This window comes from Ctenopharyngodon idella, chromosome 6 (assembly GCF_019924925.1).
Source record: "Ctenopharyngodon idella isolate HZGC_01 chromosome 6, HZGC01, whole genome shotgun sequence".
NCBI classification, from domain to species: Eukaryota; Metazoa; Chordata; class Actinopteri; order Cypriniformes; family Xenocyprididae; genus Ctenopharyngodon; species Ctenopharyngodon idella.
The window spans coordinates 20,145,681-20,161,631 of NC_067225.1; the positions used below are offsets into that span (position 1 = coordinate 20,145,681).

The 15,951-nt window shown below is 33.6% G+C and overlaps 1 protein-coding gene across 1 annotated transcript in view; it reads right to left on the bottom strand.

Moving 5' to 3' along the window:
• The window catches only part of ror1 (receptor tyrosine kinase-like orphan receptor 1), a 122,851-nt gene extending 115,053 nt beyond the window's left edge, over nucleotides 1-7,798 (bottom strand). The window contains exon 1 of the mRNA XM_051896302.1: nucleotides 7,482-7,798. Coding sequence (XP_051752262.1) covers nucleotides 7,482-7,563 — 82 coding nt within the window. The 5' untranslated portion in view covers nucleotides 7,564-7,798. The remainder of the gene's footprint in view (nucleotides 1-7,481) is intronic.
• Between the last annotated feature and the right edge of the window lie 8,153 nt (nucleotides 7,799-15,951).

Sequence of the window (15,951 nt, forward strand, 5' to 3'; positions counted from 1 at the left end):
GGGCTAACAGTCTCCCTTAAAGAAAATGCTTTTTTTTTTCTGTTTTTAATTGATTTATATGACTTTTTATTGAATATTTATGGTGCTACATAGTATGCATTCATGTAAATATGAAGAGAGGTTTTTGTATATATACAGTTTTGAGGTAATGCATTACACGTAACATAATCAGATTATTCAGATTACTAAGTATCTAGTAAATTAACGCATTACTTTTAAATTTACAACAAAATATCTGAGTCAGTTTTTCAAATAAGTAACGAAAGTTACTTTGTTACATATAATAATTGATTGACACCTCTCCTGTTCCCATGTTGAAAGAAATCGTGAGTAAGTGCAAAGGTGTTGTGTGTAAACAACATGATTATTGTAGTTCTAGACTAAATGTGAGCATGCATTTACTCATCTCAGTGCACAAAAACAAATTCAGTATTCATCAAAATGAATAAAAACAGTGAATAACAAACTTAGAATATTACGTAAACCTGCAATAATTAAAAATGTTAAATAACACAAATATACTTTATGTATTTAATCAAAATCTATGTATTTAATTACTTTAGTTAAACATCACATTTGTGTTTCTTTCTTTCTTTTTTTATTTTAGAGTGTTGAACTTTCTTCTCCTGCAAAAATAGACTTTCTATACTGCCAACCCCGGTGAGAAAAAGTAATACAAAAGTAACGTAACACATTACTTTCCATAAAAAGTAATGCAACTAGTTACTGTAATACTAATGCAATACTGCGTATTAACGCAATACTGTGTATAACGTCAACACTGTGTGTATATACATGTAAATTTACATTACGTTATAGCAATAAATAACACTGAAGTACATACTTACTCCAAATAACTACGATTCACCAACTGATGATTCAACAATTATATATATTAATTTAATTAAAAACAATTCAAATGTAATTTAAAACTTCAGACGCTCCATAACCTCTTAAGTAGGTTTTTTTTTTTTTACTTCCATTTTATTCAGCTTTTAGTAAATGTACAGTGTACATCATGGAGTTACAATCCTTTACTTTAACACCTCTGCTGGTCTCTAACAAAGCCTACTAACATTTAATGGTCTTTTGGCTTTTGTCCTGAAGCAACAGAGCAAACAGTGACTTGTGTTTAATTGTGACCCACTGGCAGTGACAACAAGCAAATAAAAAAAACAGCCTAAACAAACAAAGAGTTGTTTAAAATTTCTTTGTTTGACTGCAGCATGTGGGTAAAGGTCTGTAAAAGTCGAGAGGCCTTACTACGGGCATCTATACACAACTCAATTTTGAGTTGCTGACAGCAGATAATATTATTTTAACACAATCTTTAATAAATAGAGGTTTATGAAAAGAGTGGGACTTACAAAACAAGAGAATGAGGATCTTTCCAATTCTTTTTATTTTGCATGTGGAGCATTACTGCGGCCGAAGTCAGCTTGTAAAACCGAAATCACTTCAACAGGGTTAATCATCACAGTCTTGAGCATTTCCTACAGGATCTACCTTTCTAGCTACTTACAATAATTACTAAATAACAAAGAATCAAAACATACTTAAAGAGCTTATTTGATCTCCTAAAAAGCAGGCCAAAAAAAAAATTTAATTAGATGGAGAATGTTTGAATAATTTAATTAAATTCAAAATTAATATTTTGCCTATGAACTGAATGCTGCAATGGAGAAAAGTTACGTTAACATTTTGCAGTGTCTAAAATCCATAAAATTTAATTTCCTGAGATCTGGATTGCACAGTTTTAACACTCCCAGTGAGTGCATACACACATAAACACACACATATACATGAACTTAAACGTACTTAGCCTGACTCTTCTCCCACTTGGGCCACTAACAGTGCAAGGAGCATTCAATCATTTCAGCAAAGTCAGAAAAACACAGTCTGTTCAGGTCAGACAAAACACTTCTGCATATACAGATGAAATATTTCAGGGTTCTACAGAACATCATGATCGCCTCTGCTCTAACAAAACCCGATGGCCATGCAGATGGTGTCCTCTTTGAAAAGACCACTGATTTAAAGGAACCCAGTCAGATTTATTTTGAAATGTTTAATCAAAATTGAAAAAAAAAAAAAAAAAAAAAAACTGAACAAAACCACAATGAAATGTTTCATACTGTGATGTGAGGGTGAGGCAAAAGTAGGACATTTTGAAGGCCCAAAGTGTCAAATTTTAATTCGTTTACGCCTTTCTCGTTCCATTTAGAACAGCATGGGTAAACATCAGAACTCTTGCCAGGGCTGAGCTGTCTATAACGCTATGTGAAAACTGCCATTTTGATCTCAGCGTTTAAGTCAAAGAAGTGCTAGGTACAGTGCAGCTAAGGACCAGCAAAAAAAAAAAAAATAAATAAATAATAATAAATCCAACAAAAGCTTGATTAGACTGGAACCCCATAGTGAAGCCAATGCCAAAAAAATCCTTTACAAATGGCTTAATCAACTATGAGTATGTGGGCGCATGAGTATAGCAGCATTTTCAACACCTAAAAGATGTTTTTCAAAACAAGCCAAGCTTAGTAACACCCACTTCCATCACTCAGTGTACTACTGCAATTTCAGAGCCAGATTTTGACTACCATGCCACATTATTTAGGTGAAAAAAAATGTTCCAAGACTGACAGCGAGACCGAATTATGAATGTACAAAGCTCTCCTCAGAGATAGAAACCTGACGCTGTCAAGACCAGCACTGTGTGAAGGAAAAGAGAGAAATCTCCCAGATGACTGATACTTTGCACATATATTTTCATTTTTAAAGCAAATATCAATCTTCGACTGAACAGGCAGTAAAGGTTAGGTATTTATGAGCTCACTGGGAGCGTGGCAGGTACAAAGGCCCAACTGTGGGCGGCAAGAAATTTGCCAGGCTTTATGCATTGAGGGTTAGTTGAGTCCTTAATACAACGTAAACAGGCTTTAGAGCTTTACTTTCCGACACATTTACAGCTAAAATTAAAAAGCCATGTTTCATCATGCCCTCTAAAAAGTGAAATGTAGCATATCCTGGCACATTACATTGGGCAGGCAAGGGAAAGTAATTATTTGATAAGTGTTGGCAGACGTCTGATCTCTTAGATAATCGTGGCAGCTCATTTCCTATTATATTCATTGCAGACCTTTTGGCCTGTGATTTATATTAATATTAGCATTTTTCAGGCCATGGACCAGAAAGATGAAGAGAAAGGAGGGTAAGACTTATCAAAATGCATCCAAAATGCAATATGCTGCCACAAGATAAATAAAGATCAAGATTACTACACTGTAAAAAAAAATATTTTCATGATTTGCAATCACAAATTTTTTTCTTTTGTCAAATCAACTTAGATAATTAATGTGGTTCAGATAACATAATATTTTGAGTTTCTGTTGATTAAACCAATCGCCTTCATTGTATTAACTCAAATTTTTAATTTCAATGAACTCAAAATTAAGGCAACCAGGTAACTTACTTTTTTAAAGGGTTAGTTTACCCAAAAATGAAAATTATGTCATTTATTACTCACCCTCATGTCGTTCTACACCCGTAAGACCTTTGTTCATCTTCAGAACACAAGATATTTTTGATGAAATCTGATGGTTCAGTGAGGCCTGCATTGACAAGATAATTAACACTTTCAGATGCCAAGAAAGGTACTAAAAACATATTTAAAACAGTCCATGTGAGTACAGTGGTTCAACCTTAATATTATAAAGCAAAGAGAATACTGTGTGCCAAAAAAAAAAACAAAATAACGACTTTTCAACAATATCTAGTGATGGCCGATGAACACTGCTTCGAAGCTTTAAGAATCTTTTGTTTCGAATCAGTGGTTCAGAACGCCAAAGTCACGTGATTTCAGTAAACAAGGCTTTGTTACGTCATAAGTGTTTCGAAATTTCAATAGTTCACGTGACTTTGGCAGTTTGATACGCGATCCAAACCACTGATTCGAAGCAAAAGATTCGTAAAGCTTCGAAGCTTAATGAAGCAGTGTTTTGAAATCGGCCATCACTAGATATTATTGAAAAGTAGTTATTTTGTTTTGTTTAGGCACACAAAAAGTATTCTCATCACTTTATAATATTAAGGTTGAACCACTGTACTCACATTAAATATGTTTTTAGTACTTTTCTGGGTATCTGAAAGTGTTAATTATCTTGCTGGCAATAGAGGCCTCACTGAGCCATCGGATTTTATCAAAAATATCTTAATTTGTGTTCTGAAGATGAACGAAGGTCTTACAGGGTGTAGAAAGACATGAGGGTGAGTAATAAATGACATTATTTTCATTTTTGGGTGAACTAACCCTTTAAGTTACACCAACAATTCTTTTTTACAGTGTACATACTGACAAAAATAAATATGATATTGTTGCCAGATGTTGGCATCCATATTAGATAATAAAAATAATAAAAATAAGATTTTTTTTAGAAGTTTAAAACATGCCATGTAAACACCATTAAATGATATATAAATGAACAAGCTATTAATTTTCCAACATTATGGATAAATATAATTGAAAATGTTTCATTCAAAAAATAAAAATGGGTTGAAAATTTTTCCATTGCCATACAGTAAAGTATAGTGACCTGCCACTTAGTCTATAATGATAGTCTACATTACTCTGATGCCACTTCATATTTTTTACCAAGATAGCTAGATATGAAAAAAATGAACATTTAAATTAATAAAATATTTTTTAGAAGTTAAAAGCAGGTCATGTAACATGAAGAATATTTTTACAGCATTACAGATTAAAAAACAATGCAACAATGTTTCACAAAGCAGGCTGCAAAAACACTTCTATTGCCAGTTTATAATGATGTTCTACATTACTCTGATGTCACTGAAGCTGAATAATGAAATTGAACAGCTATAAACTCTGCCAGCTGCTCTACCACAAACCTAAACAGAGCGACACAGACTAAGAGCTTGTATCACACCATCACAAAAGACAAGTGAAAATACACAGATCATTGTCCAAGCTCACATCCAAGACCTAAACATCCAGCTCTGACAGAAGACTTACACAAAGCATAGGGTAATAGAGAGCAATTAATCAGTGTTAAAACTGCTGGTAGGCCATATAATTCTCCTCACATTCTGTTTATTAAAAAAGAAGCCAAGTTTTTTAATCCAGCCAACATTCAGAATTTAGTAATAAAAGATGAAATGCACAGTAACTTCTTGTGTTTGACACCTCAGATATAAAGATTTATAACCCTGCAGAAAGAGCAGAGAGAAGTTTACAACCTGTGATATAATATACACAAGCAACACAGAGATTTATAAAGTCCTTCCAACAAAAAACGGATGGTTCATGAGGGTTGTGTCAGTTCTACAAAGTTAGAACATGTGGTTGAACGGGCATTCCTTCAACATCTACGAAGGGTTTTTTTAAAGACGGGAGCCTTGATGCTTGAGTAACTGTACTGTACACTTGAAGACCAGATTAAACCAATGAGTTTCACTACGACAAGTCAAATCCTCCCTCATAGGCTTTTCTTGAAGGTAAAATGGCTTTCGTGTCAACATTCAGTCTGGCAGTATAATGCACTGAGTTCCACCCCAGTGATTTATAATCTACCAACTATTATTAAAACCAAAGACTGGATCACGGAAGCCGTCTGTTTCCATTTTGCCCACCGCTCTAAAAAATATGACATAGCTGGATATATGTAGCATAGTGTCTATAAAACTCCATCTGAAAAAGTTTAAATTTTGTGACAAAATATCCATGGATACTATCTAGAACAGATGGGAAAACACTATTGCAAGGTGAAGTAAGCCACATATTGACAAAAAACTCATCCATCAGCTAAAAGGTCAAACTAAATGTATGCCAAAACATAAAATGGAGCCCATTCTAAAGTACAGACATCATGGCACACAACGAACAAAGCAGGAATCTGGAAAAAAAATCTGTCCAAGCCACAACACTCACTGCTTTAAGTTATAAATGAGGAGCAACTGTTAAGATTCCCTACTGACAACTCAATGCAGAAAGCTTTGCATGTCACGGACTAAAGACACTCTATAACATTAAAGTAAGTAACCAAGATATATTATTCGATTCACTAGCAGGTTGTTGTTTTGTCAGTAAAATTTGTCATACATGCTGATATATTCACTATAGTATAACTTAACCTAACAATTTCATACATGCTGATATATTCACTATAGTATAACTTAACCTAACAATTCAATTGAAATGACCTTAGTTGTACAGTAATTCATGTTTTAAAACATCATCATCTGATTAGTGCTTCACAGTTTTAAAGTAAATTTACGTGTTAGTTTGCTTATTGAAGCAGTTCGTAAAAAGTGGACACATTGTAATTAATTTTTTTCTTTCTTTTTTTTTCCTTCCTTGGATTAATCCTGGGCAGTATATCTATAAAATATGATCTCTGTATTTTAATAATAGTAAATAAAATAGTAGTGATAAAATAATGCATCTCAAAATATCATTTAAAATACTGCTTTCGCACATTTAACACTCGTTAATATTAAAAACAATGTCGTTATATTTATAATATGACCTTAAACAAAATCAGGTTACACTTTATTTTACAGTATCCATGTTGCCGTATTTATGGGTACACTTACATTTATGAACTACATATACTCTTTAATTATTTCGTGTAGCTGCTTGTACTTACATACTGTTATTGTTATTATTGTTATTTTGTTATATTTTATTGTTATTATTGTTATTTTGACTGTTGTAGTAATCAATAATAGTAACATCCAATATATGTAACATAGACACAAGACAAACAAAAATAAGGAGTTACGCAAAAACGTACAACTACATCCAAGACGGTCTTTGGTATTTTTACTCAAAAGTATCAACAATAATGAAAAGTTCATAGAAGTTAATGTAACTTTTTAAGTCCTTTGCTCAGTATAATTGGATGCTATCTTATGTCTAAGTGCTATTCTAAGGCAAATGAAGCAGCTCAGGCTGTACAAAGAGACTCCAGCTGAGAGCTTAAGACTGTCACTCTCTCAATCAGTGCACTTGAAGAGCTCTATTGTCATTCCAATGGCACAAAAACTGTTTAGATAGCCCTTTGGCAACATAAGTCAATAGGTAAACAAAAACACCCTGAAGACTACTAAATGAAATGACACCTCTTAACTAGTTGGCCTACATGAAGTTTGACTAAAATGACATATGACATGAATAACATTTAAATATCATTAAAAATGTAATTTTATATAACAGTGCACAATTTGCAGTACATATGCAAGTACAAATAAACATGTAGGCCTACTTGTAAACAATTTACTTTAACATGGGCATCGTACTGTAATTTGAGACACTGTTTCCTGAAGTGATTTCTAATAATAACAGAAATATTTTCGACTGCTCAGTATTATTTACTGTGAACTCGACAGATGTGTCTATGTAATTAACTAAAATATTTTTGGGATTATAAACACAGTAGTGTAAATATATGAGTTTGATAGCCTACCGCAGTTGACTACGAGCAACACGATGATCAGTGTGAAGTTGCGCTGGCATCCGTGCGGCTCTTTCGCTGTTCCTCTGCTCATTTCTTCTGCCTCTGAGCGCTCTTACATCCACCGCAAGTTCTTCTCACAGGTCAGTGTTATAGCTGGAGAATGCAGAGCTCTTCTGGACTTTACTGAGCCTCAGATGTCCGCAGAGGTGTAATGTTGTAGGCGGATGGTCCTCTGCTCTGCTCTCTCCTTCTCTCGCTCCTGTTTGGAGTTTGAAATTTCTTCAGTCCTCTCAATAAGTTTCCACTTTCCAGTCAGTCTGAGGACATGTGCTGCTCAACACAACAGTGTGTTTGGCGCCACCTGCTGTTTAAGTACAGGACTGTTAGAAAAAAACGTAGGTATAAATTTAATTCATTTTTGGTCACTGTTGTTGGAAATGGGGTTTCCTAACATTAAATTTAACAATGAACTCTATTGTGCAGTGGAAAGCTTACAAAATTGATTTAAAAAATTGCCGTGCCAAATTAACTCATCTCATTCAGTTAGCCTAACTAGTAAGCTAGCAACAGCACGTTAGCATGATAAGTGTAACTTATTTTGTGAAAAACAGCGCCAACAAAATCTCATTTAAGAAAACTATTTCAATATTTGCAACTAATTTAATGCATATTCAGCATAAACACCATTAGTCTCCTTTCTTGGTTTCTGTGGTAAGCCCCAAAACTAGAGCATAAAATAAACTCCTCTAAAATCGCAATCTTTCATGACAGTGGACAATAACAACTACTCTTTTCATCTTCAGAAGCACATAAAATAACTTAATTTCAGCATTTATTCATTCTAGCGCCTTAAAAAGCATGCTGGGAACTCATTTAATGGTTTTAAAGTATTTCTGCAGTCCAAAACAAACAAATTAAGTTTTACAATTTTAAGTTGTTTGCGCACAATTAAATTATGTTGTGACAAAATGTTTAAGAATTGTGTTGCATTTGCTCACTGTGCAACAGACAACAATCCCTAATAATAATTAATAAAAAAATAAATGAATAAAGCCACAGGATACAAATTCAAAGGCCAATGAAGGAACTGCACTGCAAGTATATTTTATAATGCTGTATAAAAAAGATGTAAATGACTAATACAAATAAACATTAAGAATATTCATATTTTATATTTATACTTTTAATAATAATATAACATTTTAATAATTTAATATTAATATTATCTAAGTCTAATATTATTAGTTATAATATTATAATATTATTTTTTTTATATATATTGATAGGAGGACCCTGACCATGGTTTATTGATCAATGACTGAAAACATTTTAATATATAATATTGTTTTGTGTTACAGAAATTTAACAATGAAATAGAAAAATAAATTAACACAAGTAATTAAGGAAGCAAGCCAGAAACAGAATACATTGCAGGATTTGTTTTCACATTTCATGGGAAAAAAAAGGGCAATTGCAGTATATTCAGACCAGACTCATCCCCTCCATTCCTGCTTTTATGCCCTCCCTTCGGGCCGCAGACTGCGTATACACTTAGCTAAAAGGAACATAAATAAAAGATCATTTGTTCTGTTGGCAGTGACTGTTTTAAACCAAATTATTAACTAAGTTATTATATCTGTTTTACATGTTGTTCACATCATAAAAGGTTGTATTCATAGTATATGACTGACTCAAATTTCATTTTAAAAAGGTCATTTTTAACGGTCAAATCAGGTATGGTACATGGTTGCTCATATCAGTTTACAGTAGGCTTATCTTTTTACTTTTTAAGGTCCATAACTGTCAGTTGATCACCTTTGATTGAAAGTCCTGTCTCTCTAATATCCAGACTCAACGTGCTGCTGTTTCAGGTCTGTGGAGACTAGAAAGAGAATGGTAGCAATTTTACAAGCCAAGGGTCTTGCATTCTGACCTGTTTTTGTTCATATATGTTATATCAGTGGATGACAAGAAGAGAAAGACCTTCTCCTTTTGAAGTGATGGGCTGGGTTGACTCTCCAGACCCAGAGTTCATCCCTCATTTCCTCCGGTGACGTCAGCTCTCTGACACACACAAACGGCAGGCTGCGATCAAAGCCCAGTTAGAGACGCACTCCTGCAGACTCTAATATGAGCTTACATGCTGGGAGGAGATGCTGATTGGTGGGGATGGAGGAGGAAGGGGTGTCCCTGCTGCTTTCATGAGAGGTTTTTGGCGGAATGAATTATGAAGGAATGGAAACTAATGTTAAGAATTGAACACATTGCTATGAGCATGTGATTGCATAGAAAAGCTGTGAAGATTCATAAAGCAACATGACAGTTTGTCCATGCTTTTTTTGTTGTTGTTCTCTACAGTCAAGCGGCTCAGCTCTGAGCTCAGTTTTCAAAGAAAAGAAAATCGGTACCTTTTCTTCAATGTGATTGCATCTAATATTAAACATTTGGAAACCATTATCTGCTGAGCAGCAAAGCAGCTGAAATATTTTTGACATGGGGCTGTTTTTCTTTCCGATGTCTGTTTTATTTTCCCAAAGTAAAATAAGATTATTAAAATTGCAACCATGCACAGCGAAACTCATCTAATTGTAATGAGCAGGGGGATTGAGGGTTATGCGGCCCTCTTTGAAGGTCCATCTCCTTGGCCATTCTCCACACACACAGCGGATCTCTTCAGAATGGACCTTCTGTTCTGAACCTTAAATGGAGTAATCTCTGGAGTTACTAGGGTTTGTAGCTAATGGGAATAAAACCACTTGAATTACAAATGAGCACTACTGAGCTTCCTACTGAACTACCCCCCAAAAAACTGAATGAAAGTTACTTGTGGTCTTCCCTTTTATATAATATTCTTTTTTCCTAGGAGTACCTGGGTCAAATTCATGATGCTCATATTTTTGTCCTATCCATTAATTAATTAATTTAAAAAAAAAAAACATTTAAAAAAATGCAATTCATGCATACAATGACTTGAACACAGCTCTTCTATGGACCTTATGTGAGAGAAACAAGCGCACCGCCATCCTTATAATATTGTCTTTGAACTTCCGTTTTTGCGGTAGCTCTGTACATTTCTATGGCATCGCTGTCAAAGAATAATTAGCTGGTGAAGTGGATTTACTTGTTGTAGAGCTAATGAAAGTTATCGTGAGCATTGTAATGTTTAAAGCAGATGTCTTAACAAATGTCAGTAGACCGGGAAGATTTTAAAACGTAAGATCGCTGTGGAAATACAAACCGGAAGTCAAAAGACAACGAGCGCAGCTGAAAAAGGGGGCGGGGCTGCATAAGGTCTTATGTTTTTAATTTCTGAATTAAAATTAATTTTGATATTATCTGAGGGGATAAACCCCCAAAAATCAGGGTGATACAACTGTCCTGATATCATAATGTGAAAAAATCATCATAAAAAGAATGAAATTAGCCTATTGAAAAGAATTAATACACTCTTAAAATAAATTGACATTGTTGGTTCCATGAAGAAACTTTAACATCCATGGAACCTTTCCATTGCAAAAAAGACTGGAAAAGGGTTCTTTATGTTTATATTATTAAATGTCCTACACTAAAAATATGATTTTTGGGGGGAACCAAAAATGGTTCTTTTATTGCATTGCTGTGAAAAAAACCTTTTATGGATATGGGTGCACTGTAAAAAATTATTTTCATGATTTGTTAACACAACATTTTTTTCTTTTGTCAAATCAACTTCAATAATTAATGTAGTTTAGAGAACATAATATTTTTTCATTGCATTAACTCAATTTTTTAATTTCAATGAACTCAAAATTTTAAGGCAATTAGGTAACTTACCTTTTTTTAAGTTAAACCAACAATTCTTTTTTTTTTTTTTTTTTTTTTTTTTTTTTTATACAGTGTATAGATAGTTTGGTATAATCTTTTATTATTGTCAAATTAAAGCCATGTGGTGCAGAAACATGCAGGAGAAAAAAAGGAAATGATATTATAGAGAAGAGCAGTCCCTCATGACTGTCAGTGTCCATAAGTCTCTTAAAATAATATTTAATTTTTATGACAAGGCAAGTTTAGTTAGTTTTAGACTCCCCAAAACTTTTATGATATTTATGAATGATTTTTTTTTTACCCTTTTACCTTAAAATTTAAAAATAGTAATCAAGATGTGTACACATGATTTCGAGGAAAATATGGTGTAAGGCCTATACATTTAACTTGATGGTTATACCACATGACAAAATCATCAAATGTAAACTTTTCTTGAAACTGGTATAATTTTAATTTTTAACTATATTAATTGTCATCATCTTTTTCTTTATTGTGGACATTAATGTCTCTAGACTTAAAAAAAAAACAGACTTTCAAAGAGATTATGCATTTATTGTTATGCATTTATTCCACCCAAATAAGGGCATTGTTGGTGACTTCATTTCTGGTAACAGATGTTTGTCTGGTGAGACATTTTTGAGTGGAGTTCAAGATGTGCTGTGATGGTGACCTAATTCTCATGAAGGTCTGTAAATGACATCTATTAGATCATTTACATTTAGATCAAAATAAGCTCTCAAATGACAGAATCAATGTGCATACCAACATCCAATGACGTCAACTAGATTTGTGCTAATAGCACGCTAAGGCACAAAAAGCAGCAAGGCAAGGTGATATTCACAAAACTCCTTTAGTATGACAGCAATAGGGCACATAGAGAGGATAATTTGAAGTCTTTGGGTGGGTGGTCTCTCATTAAGGTTTTCCAGTCTTTGATAGCAATTGTATTTTGTACAAAGGGGTCATGTTTGATCATATGGAAGTAGGGTCAGCAAGAATTAGACAGCAAGTGACATATATGTTATTCAAACATATGCGTGTGTGTGTGTGTATGTTTCAGGAAAGGGTAGGGTGAGGGGGTTCAAAAAGGAAAATGAAAGATGCGAAAAGAGTGCCAGCATGACCCTGTTGCTGTATTTATTTTGCCTGGCTTTAGGCATGATTACTTAGACTCGATCATGCTGATCTTTGCCCACATGACCTGCTGACAATGATTGCATCTCAGCACATTCCATAAGGCTTTATCCTGGGCCCAAAAAAATATACAATATGAAGCAATACACTGTTGTTGTTAGGTCAAGAGGTCATATCTCGCTCTCTGTCTTCTGTGTTATTAGATTTACATGGTAATTGATATCATAGCATAGCAGCACCCACTGGATGACAGAGAGGAAAAGAATGCAGAAAAGACAGACACGCCGAACTGAGATAAAATGTGTGAACTAATATTTTGGAATATTTAAGTTTCCTTGGGTTAATCTGTCATGCATCGTCCGGTAAATAACTGGAATGAAAACTTGATGTAGGTTTATTTTCATTGAGTAAACTGTGCATGGGGAACTGTGTGAACTTTGGAAAACAAACAGATTCTTTCTCTGCGGGTTCCCAGTTGCTGTTTCACTTTTTCTGACACCCATGTTGAAAAACAAGCAACGGAAATATGCTACTCCAGACTTGATGCAAGCAAAACTGTTACATGAGGTTATATGCTACAAATAAATAAATAAATAAATAAACATCTGCAAATAAACAAACAAAAATGCAGTTAAAAAATCCTTCTTCTGAACATATTTATATATATATATATATATATATATATATATATATATATATATATATATATATATATATATATTTTTTTTTTTTTTTTTTTTTTTAGAGACAAGGCATTTAAATTTTTTTGAAGGTAGATAAGTGGTGGGAGTAAAAAAGAAAAACTTATGTAATGCCATGTTGCAACCACTAGATTCCTATATGTAAGCAATAAGGTACGAGAGGCTAGTGCTGTATCGTGAATAAGTCACGGCTGAAGGGCGTTGTTAGGCACGACGCTAAGCGGAGTGCCTGCAACCCCTTCAGCCGTGACTTATTCACGATACAGCACTAGCCTCTTGTACCTTATTGCTTTTATAAAATGGTTACCACACAATACAAATTAAAAGCCAGAAATATGAATCAATGCAACTTTCATGAAGTAAACTTTTTCTAAAAGCCTTCCTTCCGCCCGAAAAAATAGTCCCTGACCGTGAACAGCAACAGAATTTACATTTTCACGCCATTAGATGGCGGCAAAGACTGTCTTTATGAGTGTGTCAGTCAGCAGTGAAGACTTCTGTATTGAAAAGACTGAATTGTTTTGAAAAACAGAACAAGACGCAACTGACAAATGCCTTGACTCGCGCTGTTAGTCACGGGAAAACCCCTTAAATGTTAAAAGGACAAGATAATACATCAGACATTTAAACAGATTTTTTATTATGAAGGTAGGACTGACCAGAAGGAAAATGCTAAATCTGAATGCAGGTAATAAACTCGCTCGATCTTTTTCTCACAACACTCTTCTACATAATACAGTAAGCTTCAATGAACAATATCAATTGAGAACATAGTTTACGTTGCTACGAGTGGTTGCTAAGGGTGTTGTGTAGTGATACACAACCGTTGGGTGAAGCGTCATAGCTGTGTTGTCAGAATCAAGGACAGGAACTAACCGTTTTATAAGGCTCTATATAATGTAGCTTATAAATTCTCTAATGGTTTTAGACATAAATATCTATGCTTATTAAATTGTGGATTTGGATTTGTACTTAGACATTCTCAAAGACTACTTTTTGTCAAGGTTTAGATTATTATTATTAGAGTAGGACATTTTGTTACACATAACATCAAAATGTAACAAAAATGTAACAAAAATGAAAAGGTATGTTTTTTCACAGCTTAATAAATCTGGGTCTAATCTGATTTCAACCTCTCAACCTCCTATTATGGCTCAATTGTACCATATTGTTATAGACAGACCAGTTCATTTGCGTGTATAATAATGTATTGTGTGTGTGTGTGTGTGTGTGTGTGTGTTTGAGTGCGTTTGTCTGTTTTGTACTCTTGTGTAACCACTTTCTTGCTGTTAATTTTTTTTACTGCTTTGTGGCTGTATTATTGATTATATTTCACACATTTGCAAAAACTTGTTGTTATAGCCGCGCTAGTTCATATATGTGTGTGTGTAGTGTCTTCAACCCTTTAACATGTCCGAATCATGTCTATGATTTTTTTGTGTTCACAAAAAAATAGCTAATGTGACAAAAGTCACCAAGTGTCATCCCATTCTGATGAAGCAAAACATAAAATTTGTCTGTCATTTTTGATAAAGTGATAATAAGAAATCACCAAATCAGCATATTAGATTGATTTCTGAAGGATCAAGTGACACTGAAGACTGGAGTAATGATGCTGAAAATTCAGCTTTGCCATCACAGGAATGAATTACATTTTAAAATATATTAAAAAAGAAAACAGTTATTTTAAATTGTAATAATATTTCACCATATTGCTGTTTTTACTCTATTTTTGATTAAATAAATCTAGCCCTGCTGAGCATAAGCTTTTAAAAACAACAACAACAAAAAGTCTTACCAACACCAAACCTTTGAATGGTACAGTTTATTAGTTCCATATCTCTAAAAATGTGAAGTACAATTACTTATGAGTAAGCTTTAAAGTATCTTAAATATTATATCATTTACCATAGAAAAGATAAAAGCGTAACAGATGTTAATAGGAGTAAAATAACTTTTAAGATTTCCGGAATACCTTAATAATTCAACATAACCTACATGGAGTTTAAAAGGTATATGCACTGGTTGCAATTTTTATTTGACAAGATCTCTTTAGTAAATGTATGGTTAAATTATTTTTGTGAGTGATCTTCTCTAGGGCTTTAGATCTAGATTAAATAAAGATGCTGTGGTAGAAATATAAAGAGATTAAAAGAGAACTTCAAAATATAATAACCTGACAGCTAAATACACACTGTTACAGCCATTACCTCATGTAATGACATCCAATGAAAATAAAACCTGCAAACCATTACTTTCCGAGCAGGACATTCTTTGTATCTTGCTATGTCAACATAGGGGGGCTTCTACAATGTGGAAACCTGTTCTGAATAAAACGTCCCACCCATTTATTCATCCAGAGCACAAGTGAGAAACTATTTGAGAGCAGGTGTTTGATGGGCGTCCTGACAGCTACTAAAAAATGGGTTGTAATAAAGTTGAGGTCATTTCTGACAAAGACTGAAGAAATGTTTTGATCATAAGTGTATGTGTGTATGCAGGTTTGAGGTTTCAAATTGGCTGCAACTTTTTTTTTTTAAATATATTTTTCAAAATAAAGAGGTTTCTGTTCTCAGGTAAGTGCACCTGATTTTCCATGTCCCATATTACCTAAATTGAAGGAAATTTCAAACCAAATAGACTGACTGGGAGTTTATGATGACAACATATCAGTTGATGAAGGCATATACAGTGGTCCATACATATGAGACCACTAATGAAAATGGTTGTTTTTTACCTCCTTTTTTATACATTTATATTTGTTTTTCATTTTTTCTCTTTTACTTTACTACTTAAATTATATACTACAGAGCCCCTAAAAGGATATGGTGCTGGAACAA